The following is a 27,332-nucleotide window of genomic DNA, read 5'->3' on the forward strand; positions in this document are numbered from 1 at the left end:
CCCTGAAAACCCCAGTATGTTAAACAAATCACTAGGTAAGAGCACCACATCCTCCCTGAGGTCCCAACACAGAAAGTACCACAGAGCCATTTTGGTGACTGGGATCCGTTATCTCATAACCATCCCCTACCCTGAAGAGTATCACTGCTCCCAGCCCCTCACAACATGTGGACAGGAGCCTCCAAAACTACTGAGGGATGCTTCCTTGTGAAGGGCACATACTGCTCAACTTACAAAAAGCCCTAATCTTTTAGCAGGAAGCACTGAGATAAATAGAAGCTTAAGGTCAAAAAGGACAACTGTTTCTGCTTTAAGTACAGAAATAAAACATTTTTCTAACTCTTTCCTGCACCTTTAAATTCCTCTCCTTCTTGTATTTGTGGAGTCCTTTTAAAACTTATTTGTGAAGGGTTCATCTTTTCTCTTCTGAAGTTAGAGTCTTGCAAGAGATCCAAAAAGAACACCTTTTAGAAACTCAGTGGCACCTGCAATCTCAGTCAAGAGACCTAAAGCAACTGGTGAGGAACATATCCCACATCAATGGATCTACAGACCAGATTGGGAATGAAAGGATACAACAAGCACGGCCCCAACTCCAGCAAGGCAGTCAGCTACAGACTGCAGATCTATGCACCAGACATACTGTATCTACAGAGACAAAGAAAACTGAAAACAGCAAATAAATAGCACTCTGTGACAAGAACCCATTTTTAAATATATTGTTTGAGCAAAATTATCCTGTAGTACTTTGAACACTTAATACTGAAGTATGTTTTCTTAGTGTAAATGAGATGGGACTTCAAGCAACATGGTCTAATGGAAGGTTCTAGTGGGGAGAAATCTCTGATCACAGAAGTAGGGAATGGCAGAAATATGAACAAAAAAGGATTTCATTGATAGACAGGGGTGACAGGAATATGCTCTGACTAAGAAAGATTATTGTACTCCTGGCAAAACATTAAGACACCAGACACTGCAAAGTTACAAATTTATTTGTTTTGAAATAAATACAAATACTTCATTAAGAAACTTTTCTTGATAGACTTTACACAATAGCTTTATTCTTTCTGGAAACTGTCTGTTCTTCCCACAAGCTTCTACACAAGAGCTGAAGTTAGTCAATATAAAGTAACCTAAATGGTGTTCTTCTGAACAAGCAATCCCAAAGTATTAACATTTGCTATTTTAACTGCTCAGCATTTGAGTTTTCTTGTTTGTGTGAGGGCTGCAATGCAGCAGGTACATACTGGAGCTCAGGAAATCCTGTCCCACTACCTACAAACATCTAACTGTGAAAATCTGACTGGCAGAAAGGTATCAAGCCACTAGCATCAAAGAAAGTAGCCCAAGGTATCAGGAGCCTACATAAAGATGCAGAACCAGCAGATTGTTACATTTATGCAGTCATTAAACACTGTATTTCACAGATACAGTGTTGCTGCTCCACTATTGTGGAATACACTTATCAGCACCAGTGAGATCTCATCAGAGTTTCAAATCTAGTAATTAGTGGCAGTTGAATGTACAGTATCTAATTACATGCCATCCCACAGTTATTCATCTCTCCTGACAAAGAACAGCTGGATCTGGCTTTGCTTACAGAATTCCAAATTTATCACAATTGTGCTGGACACAAAAACTTGAGGTGCAAAGAGAAGAAGCTGTCTGAAGGGAAAATCAAGCTGTTTCTGCTTTGCTGGCATGTACGGCTACCCTACTTGTTACAACTACACCAACTTCTGCAGTATGGTAAACCCTCTGGCCCAAGATACCCAGCAAGAAACGCTACCTCGCTTATTAAATTTAAATCCTGTCCTCATTAGGATAAGTGGGTTTTAGGGTTGGGGGGGGGAGGAAAGGAAGACAGCAACTAAATCTCAAAAAAGTGAAATAAAAAAGCTTAAAGATTTAGTTCGTCTCAAAGTCACATTAAAATTGCCTATTTTAGTAGTATATTACTGTACATAGGAAAACAGGCTTGAATACTAATGAATTAGAAGGCCTATAAATGCACAATACATTAACTTCTCTATCATTTGAAGTCAAGCTATATACAATGAATTTAACTCCAGCTTCAACATGAGGCCATAACACATTTGTTTCTTTTTTTAAAAGCCATCCATAATAGTGATTTATTTTCTCCCCCTCTTTGAAACTCATCTCAAATTGTGTCAGTTTACTTCAAGAGAGTAAGAGATAAAGGGGCACATAACAGCTTTGATTTTAAAGGAGGATATTAAGCAAGTCTGGTTTGACTCTGAAGTGTTTACAACCACATGAGCTTTTGGCAAGTATCCTTTAGAATTTGGCATCCATTGAAGGAGGGCACAATAGCAGCAACTGTCTGAGTTACAAGAATAACGATAGAGCAAATGAGATGCTTTTCTTTGGTCCCTGTCAGACCCTGCTGAACAGAGTTCATCCTACAGAATAGCTTGAGATTAATACCAGTTATGTTTTTGTGATACACAGGGGGCATTCCATTACTTTTTCACACTGTGACCAGTTTTAAACCTCCCACAGCCACCTAACAGGACACTTCCATGGACTTGGGGCTTGATTGTTCAGTGTTGCTTGCCGAGTTCGGTGTCAGCTCGATGCGTGTGTCTGTGTGGGAGCGGTTCCTGGCACCATCCCCGGTGTGAGACCGGCTCCTCGTGCCTTCCCCAGTGTGAGACCGGCTCCTCGTGCCTTCCCCAGTGTGAGACCGGCTCCTTTGTCCTTCCAAAGAGGTTACGCTGGAGCCAGAAGCAGTGCGGGACCTCATCAGCCTGGTCATGCTAGCAGAGGGGACTGGAAGAAGTGGCTTTCATTAATGACTTGCTTCATGGTCTTGGAAGGAAGCCCTTGCCTTCCTCTCCAGCCTTAACCACCCTTGGAGAAGCCTTCAAGGTGGAATACATACTTTTCATGGTATCTCCATGTGCAGAAGTACCACCACTGCTCCAGACATACAGTTAAGGAGCCCAAACTACTAAGGCAAAATTGGTGGCCAGGGCCAAGGGATTCAAGACAGAGCTTTATGGCACGCTGCTGTGGCTGCAACAACCCAGAGGAAAACTAAACACTCAGACCTCCTTCAGATGTTTCACCCTTGCTGGCAGCCCAGGCTAGCAATGCATCTACACAACAGCAGTTGTCAGAAGCACATACATGAGGAATAAACAAATCAAAGTCTATGAACTAAAAAGGTTTTAAATGTGTGCAGTATATGACTCATATCCTGGGATGCAACAAGGGGATACTATTATCAATATCGACCTTAAAAATATCAAGTAAAGCAGGCATCTGTGCGTGTAGGCTGCCTACAAAGCCCTCTACTATTCAGTAATGTGATTTGAACAGAAACCCCTTTGCCCATACACCCCAGGTGTTTTATTTTCCCTTGCAAATGCATATACAACAGTGAAAGGATCACGTGACTGGGACCAGGGGATGCTCCGGGTGCTCAGACACCCAAAAAACTTTGGTAGCAAGGTGAACGATTCCATAAACCCAATACTTACTGTATCCCATTCCCTGAACAAAGTATTTGAAAGCTTCTGCAAGCTTGGCAGGCTGCAAAAGAAAGAGTATTATTGTACGCAGGGCTCAGGAAGTTAATTACATTACACTATTATAGATGCCACGGATGCCCTATCTCAACAGGGGTATCTTAAATATTCTCTGGGTTCTACGGAATATCTGAAAATTTCATTTACATGAGAGAATTCCACCATTCTCCTCCCTAGTCTGCTCCCCTGCCCCATTATTTTACCAAATGGACACAAGTGTTTGAGAATGAGATTTCCAGAGAAGCGACTACATGTGGTCTAAGCCTGGCCCAAACTTTGCTTGCGCAGTTACCGAGGCAGGTGAGCCAAAGTAAAACAACTGGCCTTACAAAATACACGAGCAGTTCATACAGGGTCAGTAACTGAGCATTTCCCAATCAGCAGAGGACAGATTCAGCTAGTCAGAGCTGAGTTATGTTTAGAGGGTGAAAATGCCTAGCAGGAATACGCAAGCGTAACTGCCTGTGACTGACATCCTCGCAATGAGACACTCCCTGCCGCTGACGCAGGGGCCAAATAACCCTCACAACCCCAATTACTGGGCATGCCAGTATCGCCTGTATTTTTTTGAATAATTCTATCAGAATCAGTGCAAAGAATGGACTCTGTATAACAGAAGCAATGCACACATAGTCCTGTGTGGTTGTAAAAAAAGCCTTTTCACCCCTCCCGCTGTTGGAGCACACACTGCCTGTACAGGGACTCCTCAGCTGAAGGTAATAACAAATTCAGCTTCTTCCTTCGGTTTTCAGACACCACATTCCGTTGCTTAGAAATCCATTTAGATGTTAGGTCACATTCTGAAGCCGAGTTACAGGTCAGCTCTTTTAGTGAAGCAACACTACAGCATAGGTAAATTTTAACTTTCCCAGCCTGGTTTTATTAGCAGCCATGGAATTTATGCTTAAATATATTTCAGAAATTCCAGTTCATTCTCAGTGGAGTCGAATCAGTGTATGCAAGAACACAGCACTGTTATTTCCTGCCTCCCACTTTCCTGATCTATACTATAAATAGCCCAATTAAGAATATGTTTTTAAAACACTAGTGCCTCAAGCCTTTATCCATGTTAGCTTAGTAGATAGGCATAAAATACCTCTGCATTCCTACCTCAGACCTTTACTCGGTTAAGACTTAATTAGTGGAAATAATATCCCCTCCCAACCTTAATTTTGCGCTTCATTGCTCTTTAAAGAAAAAAGAAAGCTCAGATGACCGACTGACATCATTACTCATGAAATCATAACCATCCTTTTGGCTGACATTTGGGAACAGCAAGTACCCTACAGAAAAACACCCATTTGCTGCAGTCTGACACGCGGCAGAACAGGATTAGGAGAGTTTCCGTCAGCCAGATCCTACCTGGGAAACTTGAGGAAGCCCACCACAGTCAGCCATCTGAAACAGGGATGAGAACAGCCTGTTAGCATAATGCCAGAGGAACTAATTTATGCTCAGGACATATTATAATGACCTTTTTAGCTATCTGGCAGAAAAACATTTCTTTTGTTGCGCGACTAGCATACGTGTAGATGAATGCATCAAAGCAAGCAGTCCAATGTTTATAAAAGATATGACTGCACCCCAGAAAACCCCAAAGTGTCTTGACCCTCAGGCGAAGCATCGTCTGGAACTACAAATAAGTGTTTTTTGCTAGGCTGTGATTACCGTTTCTTAGAAACTAGCCTATTAGTCCCGGTTACACGTTTGACTCTGAATTACAATAACGTGACTTTGTATTGACCTGAGTAACAAACGGGGGAGAGAGAACAAACACCTAAATCTCAGAGGTGAGAGGGAAAAGTGGTTTGCTGAGATTGCGGATGGCAAGCATCAGCCTGACTTGCCAAGGGAAGCAGGGAAAGCCAAATTAGAAAAGCTATCTTGAGTGCACGCAGTATTTTTGGAGCACTTCATTTTTCCTGCCACTCCACCCCTCAAAGTCAACCCAACAAAAACAGTCCTGTTCCAAGGAACACCACAAGCAGAAAACAGTGGAGTTGTAAATTACAGGAAACCCCAAATCCTATCTAGGATTACTTAGCAGCAAAACAGGCCTGCGGCAGGATTACCCCTGGCCTGAGCAAAGGCCGGCCACCAACACAGGATCAAAGATAGCGTTCAGATTTTTTTTTCTTAGCGTGGGTCTGCCATGTCCATGTGGTGGTTTAGCAGTGTAACTAACTCCTCAATGTAAGGAGGAAAAAGCATTTAAAAATAAGAAAATTGTTGTTTATTGTAATTTTTACAGGCCAGTTCAATAACGAAAGATGCAGTCAAGGATCCCAGCAGGATTATGACCAAACTGGTTTCACTACTTGTATGCTGTTGCATTCATTCCACCTCACCAGTAACGAGCTGAAGACTGCACCCATACTCTCGATGCCATGTATCAGCCAAAACCTTTGCATGTCATTTTGTTGTTTGGAAGTGCATTTTATCAGCTTTTTGGAAAAATAGAACAAGTAATTTCCAATCATAAGATGTCCTGGACTGTGCCCTGACAAAAGGCAGGATGACACAGCTGTGGCTGAGCCGTCTGTCCACCTGACACTGCTGCCGAGGGACAGGCAAGCACAGGACCAGAACGGGCTGGTTTGCAATTCCACTCTGCTGATGGCTTTTTGTAAACCTTTCGAAATACCTCGAAATCAATTTTGCCAGCTCCAGTCAAATTCATTATGGGTATGTGAAATACTGAGCATTTCAGGTCTCACCCCCGGTGTTTTAAAATGGAGGAGCTGAGAAATTCCCTGTTGTTACCTTGACAAGAAGCCCCCAGGCTCATTTATCCCACTAAAATACTCTCACCCTGAAGGAACTGCCTTTCCACATCAGAACTGCATTCTCACTGTGTTATCTGTACTGCAGCACATTGCTCTGCTTCTGCTTTTTCAGTTAATCCAGCTGATTTTAAATGAGTGCAATGTTTATTTTAAAAGAACAGCTTTTGTTATTACCTTCAGAAGTGTGGTCCTTGTCGGGTCCAGCTTTGAATTGCATTCAACCTGTATTAAAGAACAGCAGTGTAAGGCATTATACATGACTAATTATGAATTGCTGGATGAGAACAGATTAAATACCTTGTTTTCTCACTTAAAACAGACTAAATCGAGTATTGTGGGCTTCTGTATAAAGATTCTATGTATAAGTATATACATCCTTAAACCCGAGTGGGTCAGTTCACATTTCTCACTGTATTCTTTCCCATGTAAACACCAACCCATTAGTTGGGAATTAAAGAGATTTTTTAAATCTGTTTCTGGGCCTCCAGTGGCAACAAGTGTTGTTTATCTTGTGATTTGGGGTCATCTGGTAGCATCCCAAGTGGTGAGCAGCCATATGGCCACAGGCCAGTAGACTGGGCATGCCCATTGAGGCACAACATTTGAAGTCATCCAGTCATCTGGGGAGAGTTATAATGGTCAAAAAGAAGCTCTTCGCTTCCACAGTGACCCAGGGCACAGCTCCAACACCAGAGAACAAGTTAAAACACCAGCAGCGGATTCCTCTCTAAAGGAAAGTATTTGTGGTTCACTGGAACTGCTGTGGCGATTGTTCCTAATGCAGCAGCTATTAAATAATGGTGATCAGACAGAGGGGACAAGCAGTGAGGAATTAATGGCAGCTCTCCCGCGGTCTGAAAGAGGAGAGCCAGCTGGGCTGAATCGATAGCCAGCGAGGTTGCTGCGCGGGTGTGAGCTCTGCCGGCCTCACACAGCTTCTTGGCTCGCCTGCCCCTCAGCACGGCAGCAACGCGCCTCGAGATACACACCACCGCATCCACCGCCGGTGAGCTGTCACCAACCACCAAGAGGACAGGGCATCTGCAAGGAAGGACACAGAAGCAGTCGTATTATCTCTCTGACCTGGCCTGGACTTGCCCTAACCTGCATTTTGTGTCACTGGAAGAATGAGACAGTTACATGTGTGAAAATGGTTGTGTTCGTACTCCTGACACCTTGAATACACATCAAACCCAGTGTATTAGCTGCAGATCGACTGACATGCTCTGATAGCTTGCCCGAGAACCTGTCCTTTTCCCCACCCTGTCCTCCCCCACCAGCCCATCAGCCCTTCCTAGTGCTCTTATTCCTTGTTTTATAAGAAATTGAATGTGGGTATCAGCATCAAAGTCTCATCCCCTCCCCCTCCCAGGCTTCTGAGCTCCGACTTTTTGACTTGTCCATCCAATTTCAACCAGACTGGCAGAGGAGCAGATTCCCCAAGTCCCCTGTGTGCAAGCACCAGCAGATCAGCAGAGACAGACTTGACAAGTGTTACACTGCACAAGCTGCAGCCTAAGTAAAAAGCTATTAGCAGGAGATCTGGCACATGGCCATTCTCACACTTGCTCCATCTCCCTGAACGTTTTTTGTTTGGTTGGTTGTTTTTAATAGTTTTGGGTTGAGATTTTTTGGTTGCATAGGCACAGCTCAAGTGTACCCAGAGCTGTAGTATCCGTTAACTACGAAGTATTTCTGGATGAAGGTAAGTACATCTACTTTTCACATCCTTATTCTGTAAGCCCAAGACTACAGATACACAGTGACAGGAACTACTTAACTTTCCCCTTCAGCTGATATGATTGTGAAATCTGAAGAGGGGAAGTCTTCCTAATGGTGGTCCCTGACTTGCAGTAACCTCTTATCTCCTACAAGAAGTTACAAGATCCTTTTCTAGCACGTAAGCACATTCAGCAGCAGCTCTGCCATGCATACGCAATGCGCCTACCGATCACACCTCTTAGCTCACATCATGTACAGGTGAACTGGTAGGAAATAAGATACTTACTGAAGGGTGACAACATTTATTCCAGGAACAGGGCGCTCAATTTCTAGGTCTCGCCGACTAAACAAAAACAACAAAAAAAAATATGTAGAGGATAAGGCTCTTGATACACTGAAATTTTACAGATACTTCTACATCCTTCTAGTCTATAGACAGCACATTCACATATGTTAATCTGATACATCTCCACAACTGAGGAAGAACTGCTCTTAGCCTGAAGTATCAATGCCCTAGTTCAGTCCCACTGTACCATCTTTCTCCCCACAAATGCACAAAGTCCTTCTCCCATAAGCAAACCACCTGAGATCCCTACATGCATAGTCAAGGAGAACTTTATATTGGGGGGGAACGCGAAGAATTCCACCACACAAGTAACGCCATCTCTAAGAGCTTGACAGTCTCTTAAAACAGTTTCCAGTTAGAAATCAGGTAAATGTATTTACCTGTTGTAAGAGTTGACAAAGAGATGAAGGTTGGTTTGATTCATATCATTAATAATATGCTGACGGTAAGTATGGATCAGGTCATGGTTGCTGTGAATCTCTTCCTACAGTGGAGACAGAATCATTCAGAATAGGGGCTATTTCTGAAAGGATCTGAAGACATGACACAGCAGTCGTCTATCAGATTCGTATCTACACAACAGGAGTGCACCTTTAAGGAAGGGACAACTTCTAGCACCCAGTGGCATCACCCAGGATCAATATTAGCCTCTGACTGCAGTACCATGTTTTTCACTTTAAAACTTCAGTATGTTGTAATGACAGGATCTTACAATTGCAAAGCACATCGTTGTGGTGCTGATGGTTACAGTCATGCAAGTGTGAGGTTTTAAAAACAAAAAAAAAGGCTCAGGGTAAGAAGCTCAATAAATGTTTCCAGGCTAAAGCAAATGTTGAAAGCTTACAAACAAATGTGATGTGGAGCTCAGTTTCACAATAGTAAATAACTAAGCTTCAAGGACTTCAATCACTAACATTTTCAAAGTTTGGTTCTAAACTCTTTATAGACTAGTTCCTTGTTCCGCTAGAATGAAGTTTTCCATTGCATTTATTAACAGTTTCAAGTACAGCAAAGTAGCCTCAGAAAACAGTATAGAGCTTTCTATTAAAGTAGGCTTGCGCTGGAGAGCACCATTAGTACTAAAAACCAGCTTTCTCAGTTACAAGTATATTATGGTATTAAAAAAACCAAATATGTATCTGTGGGGTAATTCTGCTCAGAACAGGGGCACCTACGATGCTTATACTCATGTTTCGGTGTTGGCTGTTCGAACAGGGAGCTGCCCCTACTGGAGCTGTCATGACTGAGATGCACTTGAGTCGTCAGGACACAGCAAGCCCCATGGCAGCATACCACCTCCAAAATACCAGGCACACAAGCGTGAATCCTATCTCAGTTTAACTGTATACTTTATTGTTTAGGTGAAGGCTTCCCCCTCTTCCCAGCCCCAGGAGGTAAATACAGATGACTGAACACATCAGACTAATCTCTTCAACATACCTACCTTTCCAAAAAGATGTGAAATGACCATGTCTGGTAAAGCATTTGTCCAACCTGAAATCTGAACAGCAAGATTATTTAAGTAGCTGGTATATTAAAACAACCCTTGAACAATTGAAACCTTTCAATTACCCATAAGTAGACCCATGGATGTTTCTCTGCTGTCCTCATATGCACAGTATCCTGGATTGATTGTTTTTTTCCCCCCAGCCCAACTGAAACACTATTAGGTGTTGGTTTTGTTTAAGTCATTCTCACAAGATGTCTTTATTAATGTAGCGTGTTCCCTATATAACTGCCAGTGGCACAGGTATATTACGGAATCACTCCCTGCAAGAACACCAAGCAACCCAGCCAGACTGGTGTTACCTAACCTCACTGCTCAACTTGCTCCCTAACAACCCACACCAACAATATGCTGGAGCTGGTACCTAAAGCTCACGTCCCAGGGTATGTGCACTTGTTTTGGATGGACAGAAGGATACAGGGCACCTGCTGTACTCTCAAGGTCAGCAATACTTGACAGGTGGAAGAGAGGCACAGATATGAAAGAATTTAATTACAGTGAGACACTGGGTGAGATAATCAAAATGGGTCAGCTGGTACATCTCAATGTAGAGTAGTTACTAAATATACTTCCATATCAAACTTAGCAAAATAAACTGCTATGCAAAATTTTTTTTTTAAAAAAAGTAAATAAGCCTTAAAAGAATGTTACATCCCACCTTAGAAAGTTTCTCCTAGTATTACAAGGTTATCATTACATTTAGTATCACCCTAGACACTCACAATAGGTTGACTATGTGGGTAGTTAAAAGATGACATGCTAATTTTTGTACTCAGTGTTTACCATTCACTTAAACATGGCCCTGAACGATACAAAGTGCCTTTCATCAGTTTAGCCTGAAAAGTATCTTAACAGGTTAAATCTGAGTGACATGTAATGTAACATTTACACTTATATATATATATATATATATAATATATATTCCAGGAAGATTTTTGAGACCAGTTCTCAGTGCCTGTTTTCCCACACTGCAATCTTTCTTCTAACTACAGAAAAATACAGCTAACAGAAACTTCTTTATATGTGAACATTCTCACTTAAAAATCTGGTTGTAGGGACAATCTGTCCACAGTCACCACAGCTAATGCCCTTTTCTGAGTCTTGTTGGCATCGAAGACTCAGATGATTGAAACCTGGAAAGTGTTGCTCTGAACATTTTTCTGTGCTTTTGTTCACCTTTTGGACTGTGCTGGTAAACAAAGCCATGGTCAAGAAAGAACTGAATGTTAAACTACGCCTGAAGTTTACTTGAAAGGGAGTTGTTTCCAATGCTGCTCTGCACCCAGGTTAAACTAGGTTTTCCTCAGCCTTTACTAGCTCTTAAGAACTGCCAGTATCCAGTAGCTCCATTATACCACGGGTATCTGTTTCCTCAAAGTACTTATTTTTATCACCAGCCCTGCAGGAGGTGTGTTTGCGAATGGAAGAATAAACCCCATAGGAATCAGCCTGGGATATTTTGTGTCTGCAGCCATGCCTGACACACGAGCTTGCCCAGCTTCTCATGCTTGACAGGCTCGCAATGCGATTTATTCTTTTAACTTAAAAATGTTTACCTTAGTTGCTGCCCAGTCCATCCAACCTTCAGCACAAGGGTTTACATTAATGAGAACTAATCCCTCCACCATCTCCGCATGGTTTAACTGCAAAAGAGAAGATTTAAGATTCATCACATTTCCTTTGCAACTTGACAGTCAGCTGAAAAATTAAATTAGCAAATTATCTCCTGGGGAGGAAGGCGGTAGGTCTAGTTTTATCTTGCACAAAACAAGTATATGTATGGGAAAAAAATTTTCATTAAAGCAATTCAACTGAGCAGCTGGAGAACATTAAGATTTAACTTTTTCTCCACCCTCAGTTTAAATAGAGAACTCCCGTTAAAAAAACCTTCTGCAAATTAACTGGGTAGAGCCCAGGCCTTAAAATGGAAAATCTAGGTCTCCTGGATTAGCTATCCCGCAGATTGTGGTATTTCACTTAGAAGCCTAACTGCTTACTTAAATGGGCACGGCAGCGCAGGAAATTTCTGTGCATGCTACGGGGCAGACAAGACATCAGGGAAATCGGGTTCACGGCTTTAGGGAAGCTCCACAAAACTTACAGCAAATCTGGTTAAGATGTAGGCACCGGCTCCAGTTCCCATTCCTATAACGGTCTTCAGCCTGCGCAGCAACAGAACGGAAGAGGCGAGTGGGTGAGAGCACTGCCAACAACCAAACCCACATCAGCAGCCTTCCCCCTTCACATGCCAGTGTGTATCTGCAGAAGGGTGGGTTGCAGCTTGGGCAAGCCCCGGGCCCTCAGCAATGTCACTGGCTCCCAGTAAAGGAGCCTGATGCAGCAGCTGGTTTGGTTTTGGCAGACTGGCAGGACAGTGGTCCTCATGCATTGCAGGGCAGCGGCAACTCTCACTTCTCTTTAAATAAATATACTGAGCAACCACAGCATTGTTCTGATCCTGGAAGGAAATGGTTAGCCTCTGCCAGAAAAACTTCAAAGATACAGTCCTGAAATCTGAAGGCTAAATACAAAGCTCCCCCCTTCCCCAGGCTCCCCCTGCCCTCCCCAGTACAGCTATCCAACTGGGATGCTGATTTCTCTCTGACAGGGGGCTGGCAGGGAAACATCTCATGGTATCCAGCCACTGGGGCGATTAAGTTTAAACTTCATAACCAAACAGGGCAGAGACAAAACAAATATTTGCATTAACTGAAACTGGTTTTAAAGCATCGCCTTCAAGGTCTTAGAAAATACATGGAAGGGAAGACTAGATAAAACCACTCAGAAAAACAGGTTATACAATGCTTTTGGGAAAATACCTGAGGATCATTTTCATTCTCATTAGCAATATTCAAACAAGGCTTTGTAAGCACACAACAATTTGATTTTCAAGGAGACAACATGATCTGAGCACTTTTTTCAGTGCAAGAGCAGAACTGGCAACCCTGTGCCTCACATTAGGCACTTCAAAAAACACATCTCTCCAGAAGTTAGTGGGGTTAAACTGATCCAAGGTACTGTAACTGCTGGTTAGAACAACTAAACAATGTCTAAACTGGGGTGCTGGTCTGAGATTAAAAGCCCCACCAGCAGTTTAGCCTGTCTGTTCTCCAAGGCTGCCTAACCCTGAACACCAGGTTCTCTCTGCTTGGTCTGAAACCCCCTGGTAGGTGCCTGCCTGTGCTTTCCATGGTGTACCGGGAGCACCACCCTGCAGGGAAGGTACATCTCCTGCTAAAGCTAAGCTTTAAGGGAGGACACACAAGCTCGTGGCAGGTAGACAACAGAGGAACACTGCCACAAGGTCCTTCGACACTGGCAACCTGGCATCCGCGCTCTGTAGTAGAGGCGGCTCTTCAGGAGGTTGGAGTGACCCCCTAAGACACTCAAGCCACAGGAGTGGAACAGTAAGCCTCTTCATGCGGGATCATGGCGGGGGGGCGGGGGGAGGGGGTTCTGCCAACCCCACAGGAAAGCGTGGGTTGTTACAGTGGGAAGAACAGATTGTCTGTGCCCTGCCCCTGTAAGGGCAACACCGAAAACACTGGAGGAAGCCCCTAAATTAGGCACGTGGGATTTCACTCGAAGTTGCTTCCTGTTTAAAAATAAACAGACATTTCAAAAGAAGCCAAAAAATAAGCTCTTTCAGAAACAAAGGCAAAAGCAATCCATCTCCAACTGAGGAACCAAAGGACCACCGCAACTGTAATTCTAAGCAAAATGCCAGATAGCCAGGCTGAAGCTTCAGGGGCAGCAAGATTACCTGCTCTGTCCTGCTCTTCCAGTGTGCCACGCATAGAGAAGAATCAGGAAAATAAGTAAATAATTTTGCACTCACCCAAACTGCTTCAGGATTCCAGGAAGCATTTCGGCCAGCTGATCCATGGAGGGGTACACGTACCTACAAAAAATATGAGGTTGTGGAGTTATTACAGCACTTCCAGTAGAGTAGGCTGTGATAGTTCAGAGACACAACAGTCACTGTAGATTTAATACCAAATGTGCTCATTATGAGATCACTGACAGTATGGCCTGAGGTTAAATCAGGAGCAAGCACAAGTTGTTTAGCAGAAATATGAACATAATCTATATGGCACTTTATGCGAGTTACAGGATGGCAGATGTTTGGTCCAGCTGAGAGCAAAACAGACCGCAATGAATCTCTTCCAAGAAAAGTTAGCACTTAATCTATGAAAAACTTTGAACTTGAGGGTTGAGTTTCCAACCACATTTGTACTTCTGGTCCACCACAAAAAAGTCTCCCTGTGTTGCAGAATCACAGACTACAGCAATGAGATTCAGATCTCTAGCAAATAATTTGCACGCATGTTTTCATGTACACACACTTGACAAAAGATAAATGAAGACAGCTTTCTATTAATATTGATGGAGAAAATGAAGGCATAGGAAGAGCTATGAAGCTGCTGAGGAAGTTCAATAAAAGCAGCTGTCAGTTAATGCTCCTGGCCATCAGCAGAGCAGAAACAAAATTCTGAGCAAAATCTCAGCTAAGCAGTGCATGGAAAAAATTCCATCTGAAGTAGTTGGAGAACGTCTGCCTAGGATGTATCCAAATCTTTGTCTCCAGTCAGGATTACACCTAATGATTCTCTAGTTTACTCTCCAAAATAAAAACGCCCAAAACAGTGCAAAATTCCTTTATTTTCTTCGATTTTCTCATTGGGAGACTAAACCTTGTCATGACAAAGGCTAGTGTCGCCTCAAGAGCTGTGACTTGACTTGAGCATGCTGGTCTCCCAGCTGGATGGCTGGGAGGGATAACACAGCTTCTTGTACTGTCATTGCAACGTTGTTAAGCAGCAGCCTTTACTAGAGATATCATGATGATCCCTAGGCAGCTGACAACTCCCCAGTGTTAAGGCTTGTTCAGGACATGAGGGTTAAGACACTTAAAGGCTCGTGATTCCAACAAATACGAAGTGGGATGACTGAAATAGCTTCGTAGGCTGCTCTGGTAGACGACCGGGCCATTGCGGTTAACACTAGCTGAGAACCTGGCCCATTGTGACCTCCTCAGCATCAGACCAGCTTAAAAATTAAGAAGGGAAAAAGACTGGCTCATGCAATAAGGGTACATATAAGCTCCTTAGTACTTAGTTCTTAAAGAACAACTATTCCTTGCCTTGTATCCTCCCCTGGGCATGTTGCCTGCTCCCTTCCTCAACCAAGATGATTCCTACCAAGGGACATCTTAAGGCACACCTCTCTCATTTGACCTAAATGGGACAGGCATTTTGGCAAAGACAGTGCTCATGGTACACAAGGTTTCCAAGAGTTACAGCATCCTACATGACATGCAGTCAAGAGTACACAGCTACCTATGACATTCTGTGAGGGTACATCACTGCTGTCCAACTTGGATCTTCCAGGTAGGTTATCAAGTCTATTTATCAACATCTACCATGCTGCCATTGCCATAAAACTCCATGGATTTAGGAAAGGCATTAGCCACTATATAATGGCCATCTTGTTTACAGTAATGATTCAATTTTGTATTTGTATTCAGGATGTCATTACGAAACAAGGTTAACTCAATATTTAAATTGATAGACGTAGACAGCTGTCAAGGAACTGCTTTACAAGTTATCAAGTTATCTGAGATAAAACACAAAATTACAGCCCCAAATTCTACTGCAAACTGGCACGACGCAACAGAGCTCTAGTACCTTAAATACCGTATCAGGATTTTGGTTCAAAAGCCAACTACTGTGTTTGCTTCAAGGGCTTTTTATGTAAAGTGCAGAACAAGATTCTCTTTCCGGAAAGAGGATAGCTTTGAAAGCGAGGGCCATTTCCCTGACAACTCACCCGGCCTGGAAAGATGGTGCTCCATCCTGCTGACCAGGTGCATCCACATGGCAGACTGCAAAGTGCTGGGTGATTTCCTGCATATCCTCAAAGTTGAAGAGAGGATTGAAGCAAGTTTTATCTTGAGAAGGAAAAGAAAATACAGAACAATTGTGCAGAGGGGAAATACTAAGTTGCAGCTGCAATAAAATCATTCAACCTGTCCTGCAGGTTAATGAAAATTCAGTTCAGTCAGGCAAGCTACATTAGAGCCTGGGAAAAGTGGCAGTCCTTTTGTTTCTAGGGAGGAAAGACCAGCCAAGCCCTGCTACAAAGCAACCTGTGCCAACTTGCTTTTACACCTTGAAGCAGCACCCCTCAACAGCTCCTTCCTCATGGCCAGCTAAGGTTCACCCACGGTAATCTGGTACCTGCCAGAATTTTTTGCTTGGAACACTAAAATCTCAAAGAATTATCTTTATGCAAAGTGAAAATACTAACAAAATGCAGTCAAAGAGTACTCATCCCAGGTTTTAGCTTAGATTAAATCATCCATTTACTTGTCCAGTCATTTTTCTTTGGATTGTGTCAAAACAGATGGAGGAAAGGAGTATCCAAGGCTGAGATCGTGACTTGTACTGTTGCCCAAATATTACAAGATAAACATTACATGATTGGCTGCTGCAGGCAGCTCAAGACAAAAGCGTCCTTCTGGGATACTCACTGCTGTAAGCTCCCGACTTTGAGGTAATTTGATTTCTAAGCATTATTTTTGTGGCAAGAGGGTTAGCGTATTTTCCTCCTGCAGTGCAAAGCATGAATTCTGTAGCACCATCTCTGAGATGCCTAGAAAACAGTTCAGTATTCCCTGTGTGTTTCTAAGTGTCCTCACACTTCAACATACCAGCAAAATCATTTCAGTATACAAAATATTTTTAGCTAAAACCAGCTTTAGGAGAATATGCAAGTTTGGGAGCAGGTTCCTCCCCTTTCGAAGGGAAAGTTTATTCACCATAAAGATAGACTTTGTAACTCCAAAAAGAGGAGTCTTATTCAAAGATGGGATCCAGATGAAGCTCTGCCCCGATCCACTGAAAATCCAAAATGAAGTAATGCAGTTTCACAAAAAACAGGCAATAAAACAGAATTGTTTTCTTATGAGTAATATTGACCACCCTGCAATAGCCAGACTTTAAGGATCTGCAGGTGTTTTTAAATGTAAATATTGATAACTGATTAAGAAACAGTAAATTATGTGAAGCAAAGAGTACTGATGAAAGAACAAATCAGCACAGATCTGCATATTAGGTCATATTCTTGGGTATGACAGATAAGATAAAAAGGCACTTAAAGTCCTTAACACTGGCTAAGGACACAATGCCAGCACTCACTTCATCATCCTGATTCGCCATGTAATTCTTACAAACCCACGGCAGCATAAGACTGGTTATCAGACAAGAACCCAAGACAAAGCACCAGCTATGCTGTTCTCAGTCCTGCTGGCAATACACCCTCAGCACTCCCCCAGATGTTTTTACAGCATTTATACGCAGTCACTATGAGCTACCAGGGATCTTCTGCTGAAGTGAAATATTGCGAGTAATAACTTTGCAAGGATATCAAAAATCTGAGCGTTAAACTCGCTATAAGAAAGGAATTAGGTACCATCTAACAGGTTGCAATCCACGTCACAAGCAAGAACCTGGAAAAGGTTTCCTAACCATCGGTGCCTCCACACCTTTGGTTACAGCAGTAGTGTTAAGGAAACAGGCTATTAAATCAATCTACTCACGATTCAGCCCAATATCATGGTAGGTGAGGATAGCTGGCCGGTTCCCCCTGGGAGTCCCACACATGGTGACATGGACCGAGCCGTGCACAGTCTCCACATCTTGCTCCTGGCAAAGAACAGGAGGAATCTGTTAGGGGCTTGTCCAAGCGCTCCACCAGAACCCCTGCCACCGCAGACCGAGCACGAGCACAGGTCCTGCCCCATGCCAGGGTCAGCCCCCAGCCCATGCTCTCCCACCCCGTGGCCCACCATGGTGAGGGCTCTCCACTAACGGCTCACACCCGGCTGCCACCTACCCCAGCCCACAGCCAACTACAGAAGCACTTAAGCTGCCAGCTCTAACCAGGTGCTGAGGGAATAGTTGAATAGTTTTTAACCTCATTAAAAGGCAGCAGAAGAATAAAATAATAATAAAAAAAGCAAGCAGTGCAACGGTACCTAAAATCAACAAGTTAACAACTATGACTGCAGACGTTTGCAAAAGTGCAAGTTGCCAAGATAAAATGCTTCTGTTTTCTAGGAAAAGGACTTTAATTCAGCATGTAACTACCATTCCACAAAGAAAGTGGTATTAAGTAGCCTATAATCACCACAGAGACCTATCACATGCGGAGCCCTGTGATTATAGTAGCCTTCCCCAATAAAAGCGACAGCCACACGGGTTAGCCTTACAGCTTGCTACATATAGACCTGAGCATAAACCCAGCTGCCTGAAGTTTGCTATAAGCACCATACCCACACCACTGTTGTGATTATCAGAGAAACAATGCTATTATTTAATGTAACAGGAGTTTATGCTATTTCATGATCTTAAAGCTAAGGACACCTTTATTATCAAACCCAAGGCTCCTGAGGACCATCTTTTATTTACTGGATAGCTACGTATGTTAGACAACTTGGGTCGTACTAACATCCACAACGTATGGAGCAGGGTTTTTTTTGTTTCTTTTGCACTTGAACTTCAGATAGGTGCTTTAAAAAAAGCCAACATGTACAAAGGGAATCGCAAAACAACAGTTATTTATGACACTTATTTACAGTACTGTTACATTCACGTAAGAGTCAAGGCAGTATATATTAGCATTTTACCAGAATACTTTATTTACTGTACAGGACACAGGTATATCCACGTCATTCAGCACCACCTACTGTTTGCTGCTGCTGGCTTGACTTGCTCTGTGCAGTAATACCCAGAGGCGAAGTCCAAGTGAAATTCAAATCATTCAAAATTATGGTGTAGATATCAGAGGCATTCAGCCTCTCCTAAAACCTTTACAGAGCAAAACCGAGCTAGTAATTTGATCGGAATCTCAGCTCCTTGATTTGATACATGGAATATAACATGCATTTTGTCAAAAATAAGGATGCTAGGCAACACCATTCCACATTTCACCTATTTTCCTTGCTATTACACATTTGTATCGGTTTTAAGTTACAATTACGGCAACGATTTAAGACTCACGCACCCCACCGTGTACAGTGGGAGAGCTGAGCGCTGCTGCTACCTGAACTATACTTCGCTGAAACACTAATTTTCAGCTTTTGTGTCTCCATGGGGATTTATTAGTCTGCATACTCACTGCATTATTTAGCAGGTAAACTGTATCTTCCATATCCAGCACCATCTTTAGGCAGAACAGGGTGATAAATCCAGCAAGCAAGGCAGAGGACAGTAGCTGGTTTCTGCTTTGCCCAAACAGGCAACCGGGTTATATAGAGAAGCTGCCGCCCTGCGTGGGCTTATGCCTCCCATAACGCCCAGCTAGAAAAAACCGCCACAGACTAGTTCATGAGGATGTCATTCTTAAATAGGATTTGCCTCACGTTTGACCAGAAGTTACTTACTTGACAGAGCTCAGACATCAAAGATGAACTAAGCCTCTCCCACACAATGTACAAAGTGCCGAATTTCAGACCTGGAAATTAGTACAGTCTTTCCTGTTGCTGCTACCATCAGCTCTAGATAGGTTTAGCTTCATTTCAGGTTTTGTGATCTCAAATGGTAGAATACCTCAAACATCTTCTAAATTAAGTTAGATGCAAGTTCTTTCCTAAAAGTGAGGATTAAAGTTTCCAGTAGGGACACAAGATGTTGAAAAATTAGTGTAGAGTCAGAATGACTCTGCCGAACATCCAAACTGGTGACTTTAAATGTATGAAATCTAGTATTTTCCAAGTTAGATAAACAACATTTAATCTAACGTATTCCTACATCAGTCATACTAACGTCACTAAGTTTCATTTTTGGCAGGAAAATTTAGATATATCCATTATACAATACTCCAGAAGAGATCTGCAATAGCAATAGATACCAATTAATAATAACAGAAATTAATATTTTCCACATTCCTCTGTATTTAGATAACTTTCAATACAAAGCATAAAACCCAATAGTTTGGCAAACTTTAACAATGACAGCGAGCAATATTGTGTAGCACATCTCCTGCTGAGTGTGGAATATAGAGATTATTTCCTCCTCGGTTAAAGGCTAATAGGCATTTTGTATGATCAGATTTCTATTGCTAGATCCTTCCAGTAACAGCACTGAAAGCCTGGAGTGTGTTTTCTTAGGAGGGCCCGCCTTTCAAGATTTGGGCTCTTCCTCCTTTGTGCATGAAAGAAAAAAAAAATAAAATAAAAATCTGTTCATGGTAGGTAAAGCCAGACCCTTGAACCTGCACATCCCACTGACCTCCGCAGCTAATTCTTGTGGAACTAGAAATCTGAGTCTAGTTCAAACTCAGTGTCAACTAAAAATAGCTCAGAGACAACAGGCAACCATACTCCTAATTACTGGCATAGATCACTATCAGTTTAACAATTGGCTTAATTCCTCATTATTTTCACAGTAAGATTCCCCTAATTCAAGAGGGTTGTGCCATTTCCCATTACTGTGAATTCTTAATGGCAAATAGCCAAAAGGTTCTCTAAAAAACAATCAATTCAAAGCAGTTTCCTCAGTGACATCAAACAAACAACTTCACATCCCTATTGATCCTATTAAAGATCAAGAGATTTGTCTACGTGATGTAGGGATGGATGTTTTCAAAACGCAGAGCACTGAAAACAGATGGCGGCACATCCCAATCAACATCAACATTATAGTAAGAGGCTCTTCACCAACTGATTTGTATTAAAACACTATCTTGGAAAAAAAAGAAATCCGAGGTACACTAATCCGATAGAAGGATAAAGACAAACACACCATCTGTTCACATCTCTCACTTTGACAGAGGTGCAGCCTTATAGTGCCCTAAAAAAAGCACACAAAACCACTTTTGATATGTGCAATTTAAGAGGAGCTATCTTAGTTTGAAGGAGCTGATCTGTTCCAAACTAGATTTTATTTTTGGGTCAAGTGACTTTTTTTTGACATTTTGTCACGAAGTTGGAAGGGGGAGCTAATCTCTAAACTGGTAACAGGAGTATTCCTTCCCCTCTCTACCCTGCCTAAGGAAGGCATGGATTGAGGAACATGTTTATGAACAAGTTGTTTTCTAAAGTATGGGATTTTAACCAAAACGCTTGAGATTTCTAAAAAGGAAAACCATACACACACTGCACTTCTTGCTAAAACTACTGTATTTTACATTTTAAGTAAAACACTGCATTCCATCAAGATTATTTTAAAGCTTTTAAATATGCTTAATCCTCAATTACCATCTCATGCATTTGTTTTAATGTATAGTATTATGCCTGTTAGATACACCTCCCTTTTCTTGCCTCAGAACTGAGGGAAAAGCTTCAGAACTTTTAAAGAGGATTTAAATGGCTTTTGAGTTGTTAGGATGCAGTATATTTTAAGTTCATATTACTTAAGAAATTTAGTATATGCAGGTACTAGTATATTATTTTTCACTTTTTTTTTTTAGTATCTTGAAGATCAAAAATATTTGAGCTTTTTATGTGGTATTGCAATGTTAGATTTCAAATCCTTTTGCCCTGAAGTTATTTAACATTTTCCCCCCAGCTTTTTCTAATTCAAAATATTGTTTCAATTCATCTTGTGTCTCTTTAAAACCCCAATGCCCACCTCTCCAGGTATTATTCTTTTTTTGTTTGTTCATTTAGATTTCTATTTTAAATTAGCAACATTAAGAAAACAGTTCCCCAGTTGAGGCTGTGAGTTGGGTACATTAATGTGTGATGACTTTAGATGCAAATGTGACTCTGCTAAGGTGAAAGCCAGTAACAAAAATTTTGGTGCAGGAAGTGAAGCAGATTATTGCTGTAATTCTTCCCAGGGATTCTTCCTAGTCCAATTAGCACTGGGTCGCACTGCTCTGCAAAAGCGCAAAACCACGACCACCCCCCAACCTTCTCCTTCAGGGACTCAAAAGGCTGAGGAAATCCACGTAACATGCTGCGACGCCCCAGGCTGCACCCACCGACAGCAATGGGACACCCACCCTGCGGCACCATGAGGACCAGCTGACTTGCCTCCCCTGGCAAGGTGGCTCCTTCCCTCCTCCCTTCACAGGCAGGAGACAAATCCATCTCTGCCACCTACAGCTGCCACACAGCTCGGAAAGTTTTGTGTAGTTAATGAGAGAGCAGCTCCCGATGGACCGCTCTCTTCTGGACCACAAAGCAAAGAGAATACATGCAGCGATGAGGAGCCAGCTCTCCATCGGCTCCACTACCACCAGCCCAGAGAACAGGCAAATACAAATGGGAAATACAACTAAAACACACTTGGCCGACAGAGCAGCGCAAGGCATGCTGCCCTGCACCAGTTTACCATTAACCGTGCTCAAACAGGTTTGGTCAGGAACATTCCCCTTCTTGGGAGGCAAGGGACCTCCATTTAAATTCTCAGGTGGGTCCCACAGACAGACACGGTGCTGCCTGAAGGCAGCTCAGAGCTGTGCATTCTTCCATTCCTTGTCTTGGCCATTCCCTGGTAACTTCACAAAAGCTTTACCCCAGAAAATAACCACACGCGCATCTTGCGACGTGTTTTCAGAAGGGTGATACTGCATGATCTAGTGCTTGCTTCAAAAACGGAAAAGTAGGTTTAACTCGGGTCCGTCTAAAACAGCATGGGAAATAAGGGTCTATTTCTTTCCAAACCCAAATAACTAGATAAAATTTATTCTTGGTAACAAAACACCTTATAGACAGTCACTACTTGTCACTAGTGGCAGAAACAAAATTATTAACTGTATAACTTGTTCTAGAAGAATGGAGCAAGTTGCAAGGGATGATATGGTGGACACCAATAGCCATACATAGGCATTAAGTAAGAAGCTCCATCCTGCCAAGCGCTGATCACCTCCTTCCCTGGCCAGGTCCATCCTCCTCACAAATGCGGCTCACAGGAAAGGTTGCTTATTAGGAGCACAGATGAGCTTCAGTGTCAGTCCTGAGTGAGCTGGGTCCTCCAGAACTTCTCTAGTGAACCTACCAACTGAGTCTCTTGTAACAGCTTAAAACCACCTCTTTCATAAATCAGCCACAGAAGAACTTGAAGACACATAGGTAGGGTAGTTGTGCTTTTAAGGACCAAAGCTAAGCCTCCTTTGCAGTGGCAGTTCTTAACATAACAGATTGAGACTGTTCTTCCACCTTTTTCCTTCCTGAAGTAGAATAACCAAAGATTAAACCCTAACAGAGAACGATTATCAAAAAAGCAAGAGCTGGCAGAACAGGGCTAAATGACAAGAACCACTGTGCTGGATTAGCGACAGTTAATCTAAAACATGGAAAAAAACAAAAAAGGTTTAGAGAATTTGATCTTTCAAGTTAAAAAAAAAATATCTATATATACACACATGGTTTACAACCAAGCAAATTTCTTCCAAGAATAGAAATCAAATATGGGTCACTTCTGGATTCTTAATCCAAACACTGCAGTATTCCTGTTAGCAGACTTAATCTGGGATTCAGATTTATTCAGACCAAGTGATCAATCTGGACCCAAACAGAAAGCTTCTCTCATGTTGTACACAGCCCTGCAAAAGTTGCACGGCGACAGCTTTAACTTACATTTAGCAAGACTTCAGGCAGTGGATTACATCATTAGAAAGGATGAGGGGGAAGATACAGGATTAATATAAACTATAACTGTCTCCCTTGGTTTCCAGGGTAAGGATTGTTGAGTTTGTGCTGGTTTTTTTTTTTAACCAATTCACAAAACATTGAATAAAAATATAGGCAGGTGCAAAGAAAGTGCAAAATGCCATGAAGTACGAACAGGTAATTTCCTTCAAGGACCTCTGCCTGGACACTCGAGAGACTAGAACAATTTAATACTTTCCTTATTCCTGCACAGTCTACCTCCCTCCTACATGGCTTGTGGAAATAAGACACCCAGCAATCCTCTTTTTCCAACACATACTCCTTGTCCTCAGCAATGGGAATTCACCTCTCGCCCCTTCTGCCGAGGCAGGTACCAGCTCCCGTGTCTCCCTCCCAGTCCAACCCAGCCTGGCTCCCACAGCCACGCGCTTCCTTAGTCGCAGCTTAAGAACCAGCAAGGACAAAATTCTCAGTCAGAAGCACAAATGTCAATGAAATAATATACAAGGGGAGCTAAGAGAATTACAAAGTCACCTCTCAAAAACATAACACGCAGGGAAAGTGGAAAGCCACCATGTGACCTAGCGGTGCTCCTTGTGAACGCTGATGTGCTGGCTGTAAATAAACGTAAGGAAACTACTGACACCCCTGTGACAGACAAAATTGATTGCTTAGTGCCTTCCACTGCTCCACAGGCTTCAGGAATCTTTTGGAAACTTTCAACTGCATAATGGGATGCATCGAGAGGGACGTTTCCTCCAAGGAAACACACACACACTGGTAATGAAAGCAAACTAATGGGGGAAAGTGTGTGCATCAATGTGGGAGGGGAATATTTTGCTTTCATTACCCGTGCTGAAAAATCTCATTCTCCTAGCAAGAATAAAACTGCCTGCAACCCAGCCACCCCTTTTGGATAAAACTTTTTTAGCTTCAGTCTGAAAAGACCTCCTGCAGTCCCCTTCACATTGCTACATCAGAGCCCCATTCAGGTCCCTCCCCCACAGGAACAGTACTTCTGGCCAGCAGTCAGTCATTTCTGATCACATTTTGCTGTTCTCTCAAATGTCCATTTAGTTTCCCCTTGTACCAAAAGGGAAAATAAAAAAAGAAAAAAAGAGGAATAGCTTTACTTGCCTGAACATCAAAGTCTGGAAGGAGGCGAGTGATAGCCTGTGAAGAGATTTCAAAGTATTAATGCAAGTAACTTGTGCAGCTACAGAAACCTGTGCTGGGACACGTGTGTTCTAACCCCCTGGTTCTGCAGCCAAGAGCTCTGTCCCGTCCCTTCCTTCAAGGAAAGCTGAACATCAAAATTCACCCGAGACCTTTTACCCACTAATCTTCACAGAGAACATGAAAGCAGTAAAATACTAGATTACAGACCAGCAAAATAAATCACAAAAGCTAGCGCATCTTCAGCTATTTTTAAATCACTGGACAGGCTGGAGCAGTAAAACACCGACCTTTTCTTGATTGCTTATTGTAGCCATAGGACAGCCAACAGCCCCCCTCAGTCCTGCCGACGACGGGAAGCCACTGCTCCAGCATGCACCGAGCACTTGCAACTCGGTTAAGCAGTCGTTACTGGGATTTGGTTACACGATGTGGAAGGTGGGAAAGGTTTTATCCCAGCCAAAATTAGGTTATGTTTGGGAGGCTGGCTGGACAGAGAGAGGTCTGTTTCAACTCATGGCCATCACTGTTACTGAGAAGCTCCCATGCCTGTCAAAGATTTCCACCAGAAAAGAAGTTAGGTGAAGTCCTCCTCACTTCCAGTAGTCTAAAAGGCACCTTACTTCAAAGGAGGAAGTATCTTACAGTCACCTCCTTTTATTAATAGGCAAGGAAGAAGTCAAACTCTAATTTCCCTCAGAGGGCTGAAAACAGAGGGAAGAACAGCAAAGCAAACACTTTCTATGCTGCAGAGTACGACAGAAAAGCCAAAGCTTGACAAGGGTATCAAGAAAAAAAATCAAAGCTTAAGATCCTAGCGAGGGCATCTCTCAGTCCCAGAAGCCCAGGTAGACTAATGACAGAAAATGTCTTATTATTGGGCAGTATCATCTCAAGACTGTGGACCTCAAAGCACCACAGCCCAACTGGTAATTATGACAGGACTCTAGAGCCGTGATCTTTAGGCAATTAGGCAGTGTCTTGCACACACAAACAAGTAGCTAAAGAGCTGACTGAGCTTGTGGAAGTCACGGTACACAACCTTAGCTTTAGAGAACATGCTGGGGTTTAATTTAACTATGTTTAAAAGATCATGAGGCCAACAGTATAGTAAATGTCGTACACTGTTGCTCCAGTGGGGTCCAAAGTGGAAAGGAATTAAGTTTACGTGGCACCCATACAGGCAGCATACGAAGCAAGGCTCATCATTGTTAAGGAACAAAGACTCAGCTGTAGGAGAAACCCAAGCACAACAAGCCAGGATGCGACTTCAGAGTGTATCACCAGCTCCACTATTAACCCTAGTGTGTGCTGTGTGTCCTTCAGGGCAATCTTTCCACTTTCTCAAAACACACGAAGCGACTTCCTTCATCTATATTAAGAATGGCCACAGAGGAAATCAAACTCTGCTGGTTTCTCCATGTAGACAACAGTTAAAGTAACATTGTGAATAGATGCACATAGGGTTCACGGCCAAGATTCCAACTTTTGAGCTACATGCTACAGAAACTCAGGAAGTTAATCAGTGTTTTAAGATATTTCTGAACTTTGAAGCAAAAGCATTTCAGCACCCGTAGGACTTCTGCCGAGAATCCCCCTTGCTTTGCTACTACCAAACAATATTGGCATTAAAAAGGGATCTTAGTTTCTGAAAAGTCTGAGTGCTGCATTCACTGGTACCCAAACAAGCTCTGCTTTCATGCAATGTCCTTGGCAAAGGAGTTGTGTTTAAAGTTCCTCCAGCCATTTCACTGCAGTCGCAAGTGGAAATCATTTTCTGAAGTGTTTACACAAAAGAGGTAGGGAATAAAAAAGAAAGTAGCAGAGACAGTCATGAATAGTTCTAGTGTAGAAAACCAGGGAAAAAACCCAACATGCTTATACATGTCATTGTCAAGAATTACAATCATTAGAAACAAAAGAAAAAATCTTGTTTTGATTCAAGAAATAAACAGAGAGGTTCCTTCATGCATTACATTTGCCACAAACATATCAAAGCGCAGAGCGCTGCTACCACCAGAGTCAGACAGCCACTAACCTAGATGCTGTGGGCAGAGTTTTGAAGAAAATGATGCAAAAACAAATGGAAAGAAGTACAACAAGGTGAAGCAAGAAAAAGGCTAGGGTGTTTCTACACTGCAGCCCCAGAGGAAAGGCTGCAGCTTGTGCACACCCAACGGCTGCAGACCTGGTAGCAGTTTAGCTGTAACTCATAGCTCAGTGCAGGCAGAGAGGACTAGATGGGGCACAGTTGTATCTCTGGACTCAGATGTGCCCAAAGGAAAAGCAAAGGCTCTCTCTGTGCCTCCCTGAAAGGTAGCTAAGAGAGCAACGTTGGTATCTTTACATTGAGAAGTCTATAGGCATAGATGGATATATGTGATACAGCACAACCGTCATCACTCCAAATGGCTAAAGACATAAAGACACCCAGAACTGTCATGATTTAGAAAACAAGAAGTGTCACCAGAGTAGGACTAGAGAAGAGTAAAACCAAAGATCAAGAAATAGCAAATAATTAAGGCTGGTTTGCATTATTAAAAAAAAAAAAAAAACAAAAACCAACACTCTTATTCCATCTCCGGTTTCCCTTACTTGTTTCTTCCATTACAATAGGTTA

At 42.5% G+C, this 27,332-nt stretch overlaps 1 protein-coding gene across 3 annotated transcripts in view; it reads right to left on the bottom strand.

Annotated features, from left to right (window-relative positions):
* Positions 1-971: 971 nt before the first annotated feature.
* Positions 972-27,332, bottom strand: part of NDRG1 (N-myc downstream regulated 1) — a 74,407-nt gene continuing 48,046 nt past the window's right edge. For 2 of the 3 annotated variants that reach the window (XM_080377883.1, XM_080377885.1), the window contains exons 3-16: positions 24,674-24,709; positions 17,516-17,621; positions 15,745-15,865; positions 13,754-13,816; positions 12,017-12,077; positions 11,472-11,558; positions 9,853-9,909; positions 8,789-8,892; positions 8,349-8,405; positions 7,330-7,381; positions 6,515-6,562; positions 4,917-4,952; positions 3,507-3,558; positions 972-2,793 (exon numbers count right to left, since the gene is read on the bottom strand). In XM_080377883.1, the coding sequence (XP_080234009.1) occupies positions 2,528-2,793; positions 3,507-3,558; positions 4,917-4,952; positions 6,515-6,562; positions 7,330-7,381; positions 8,349-8,405; positions 8,789-8,892; positions 9,853-9,909; positions 11,472-11,558; positions 12,017-12,077; positions 13,754-13,816; positions 15,745-15,865; positions 17,516-17,621; positions 24,674-24,709 (1,146 nt within the window). In that variant the 3' untranslated portion in view covers positions 972-2,527. Of the gene's footprint in view, positions 2,794-3,506; positions 3,559-4,916; positions 4,953-6,514; positions 6,563-7,329; positions 7,382-8,348; positions 8,406-8,788; positions 8,893-9,852; positions 9,910-11,471; positions 11,559-12,016; positions 12,078-13,753; positions 13,817-15,744; positions 15,866-17,515; positions 17,622-19,095; positions 19,261-24,673; positions 24,710-27,332 lie in introns of those variants that run through there. The other variant, XM_080377884.1, reaches the window with a different exon arrangement.

Source organism: Falco punctatus (assembly GCF_963210335.1).
Source record: "Falco punctatus genome assembly, chromosome: 3".
Classification (NCBI taxonomy): Eukaryota; Metazoa; Chordata; class Aves; order Falconiformes; family Falconidae; genus Falco; species Falco punctatus.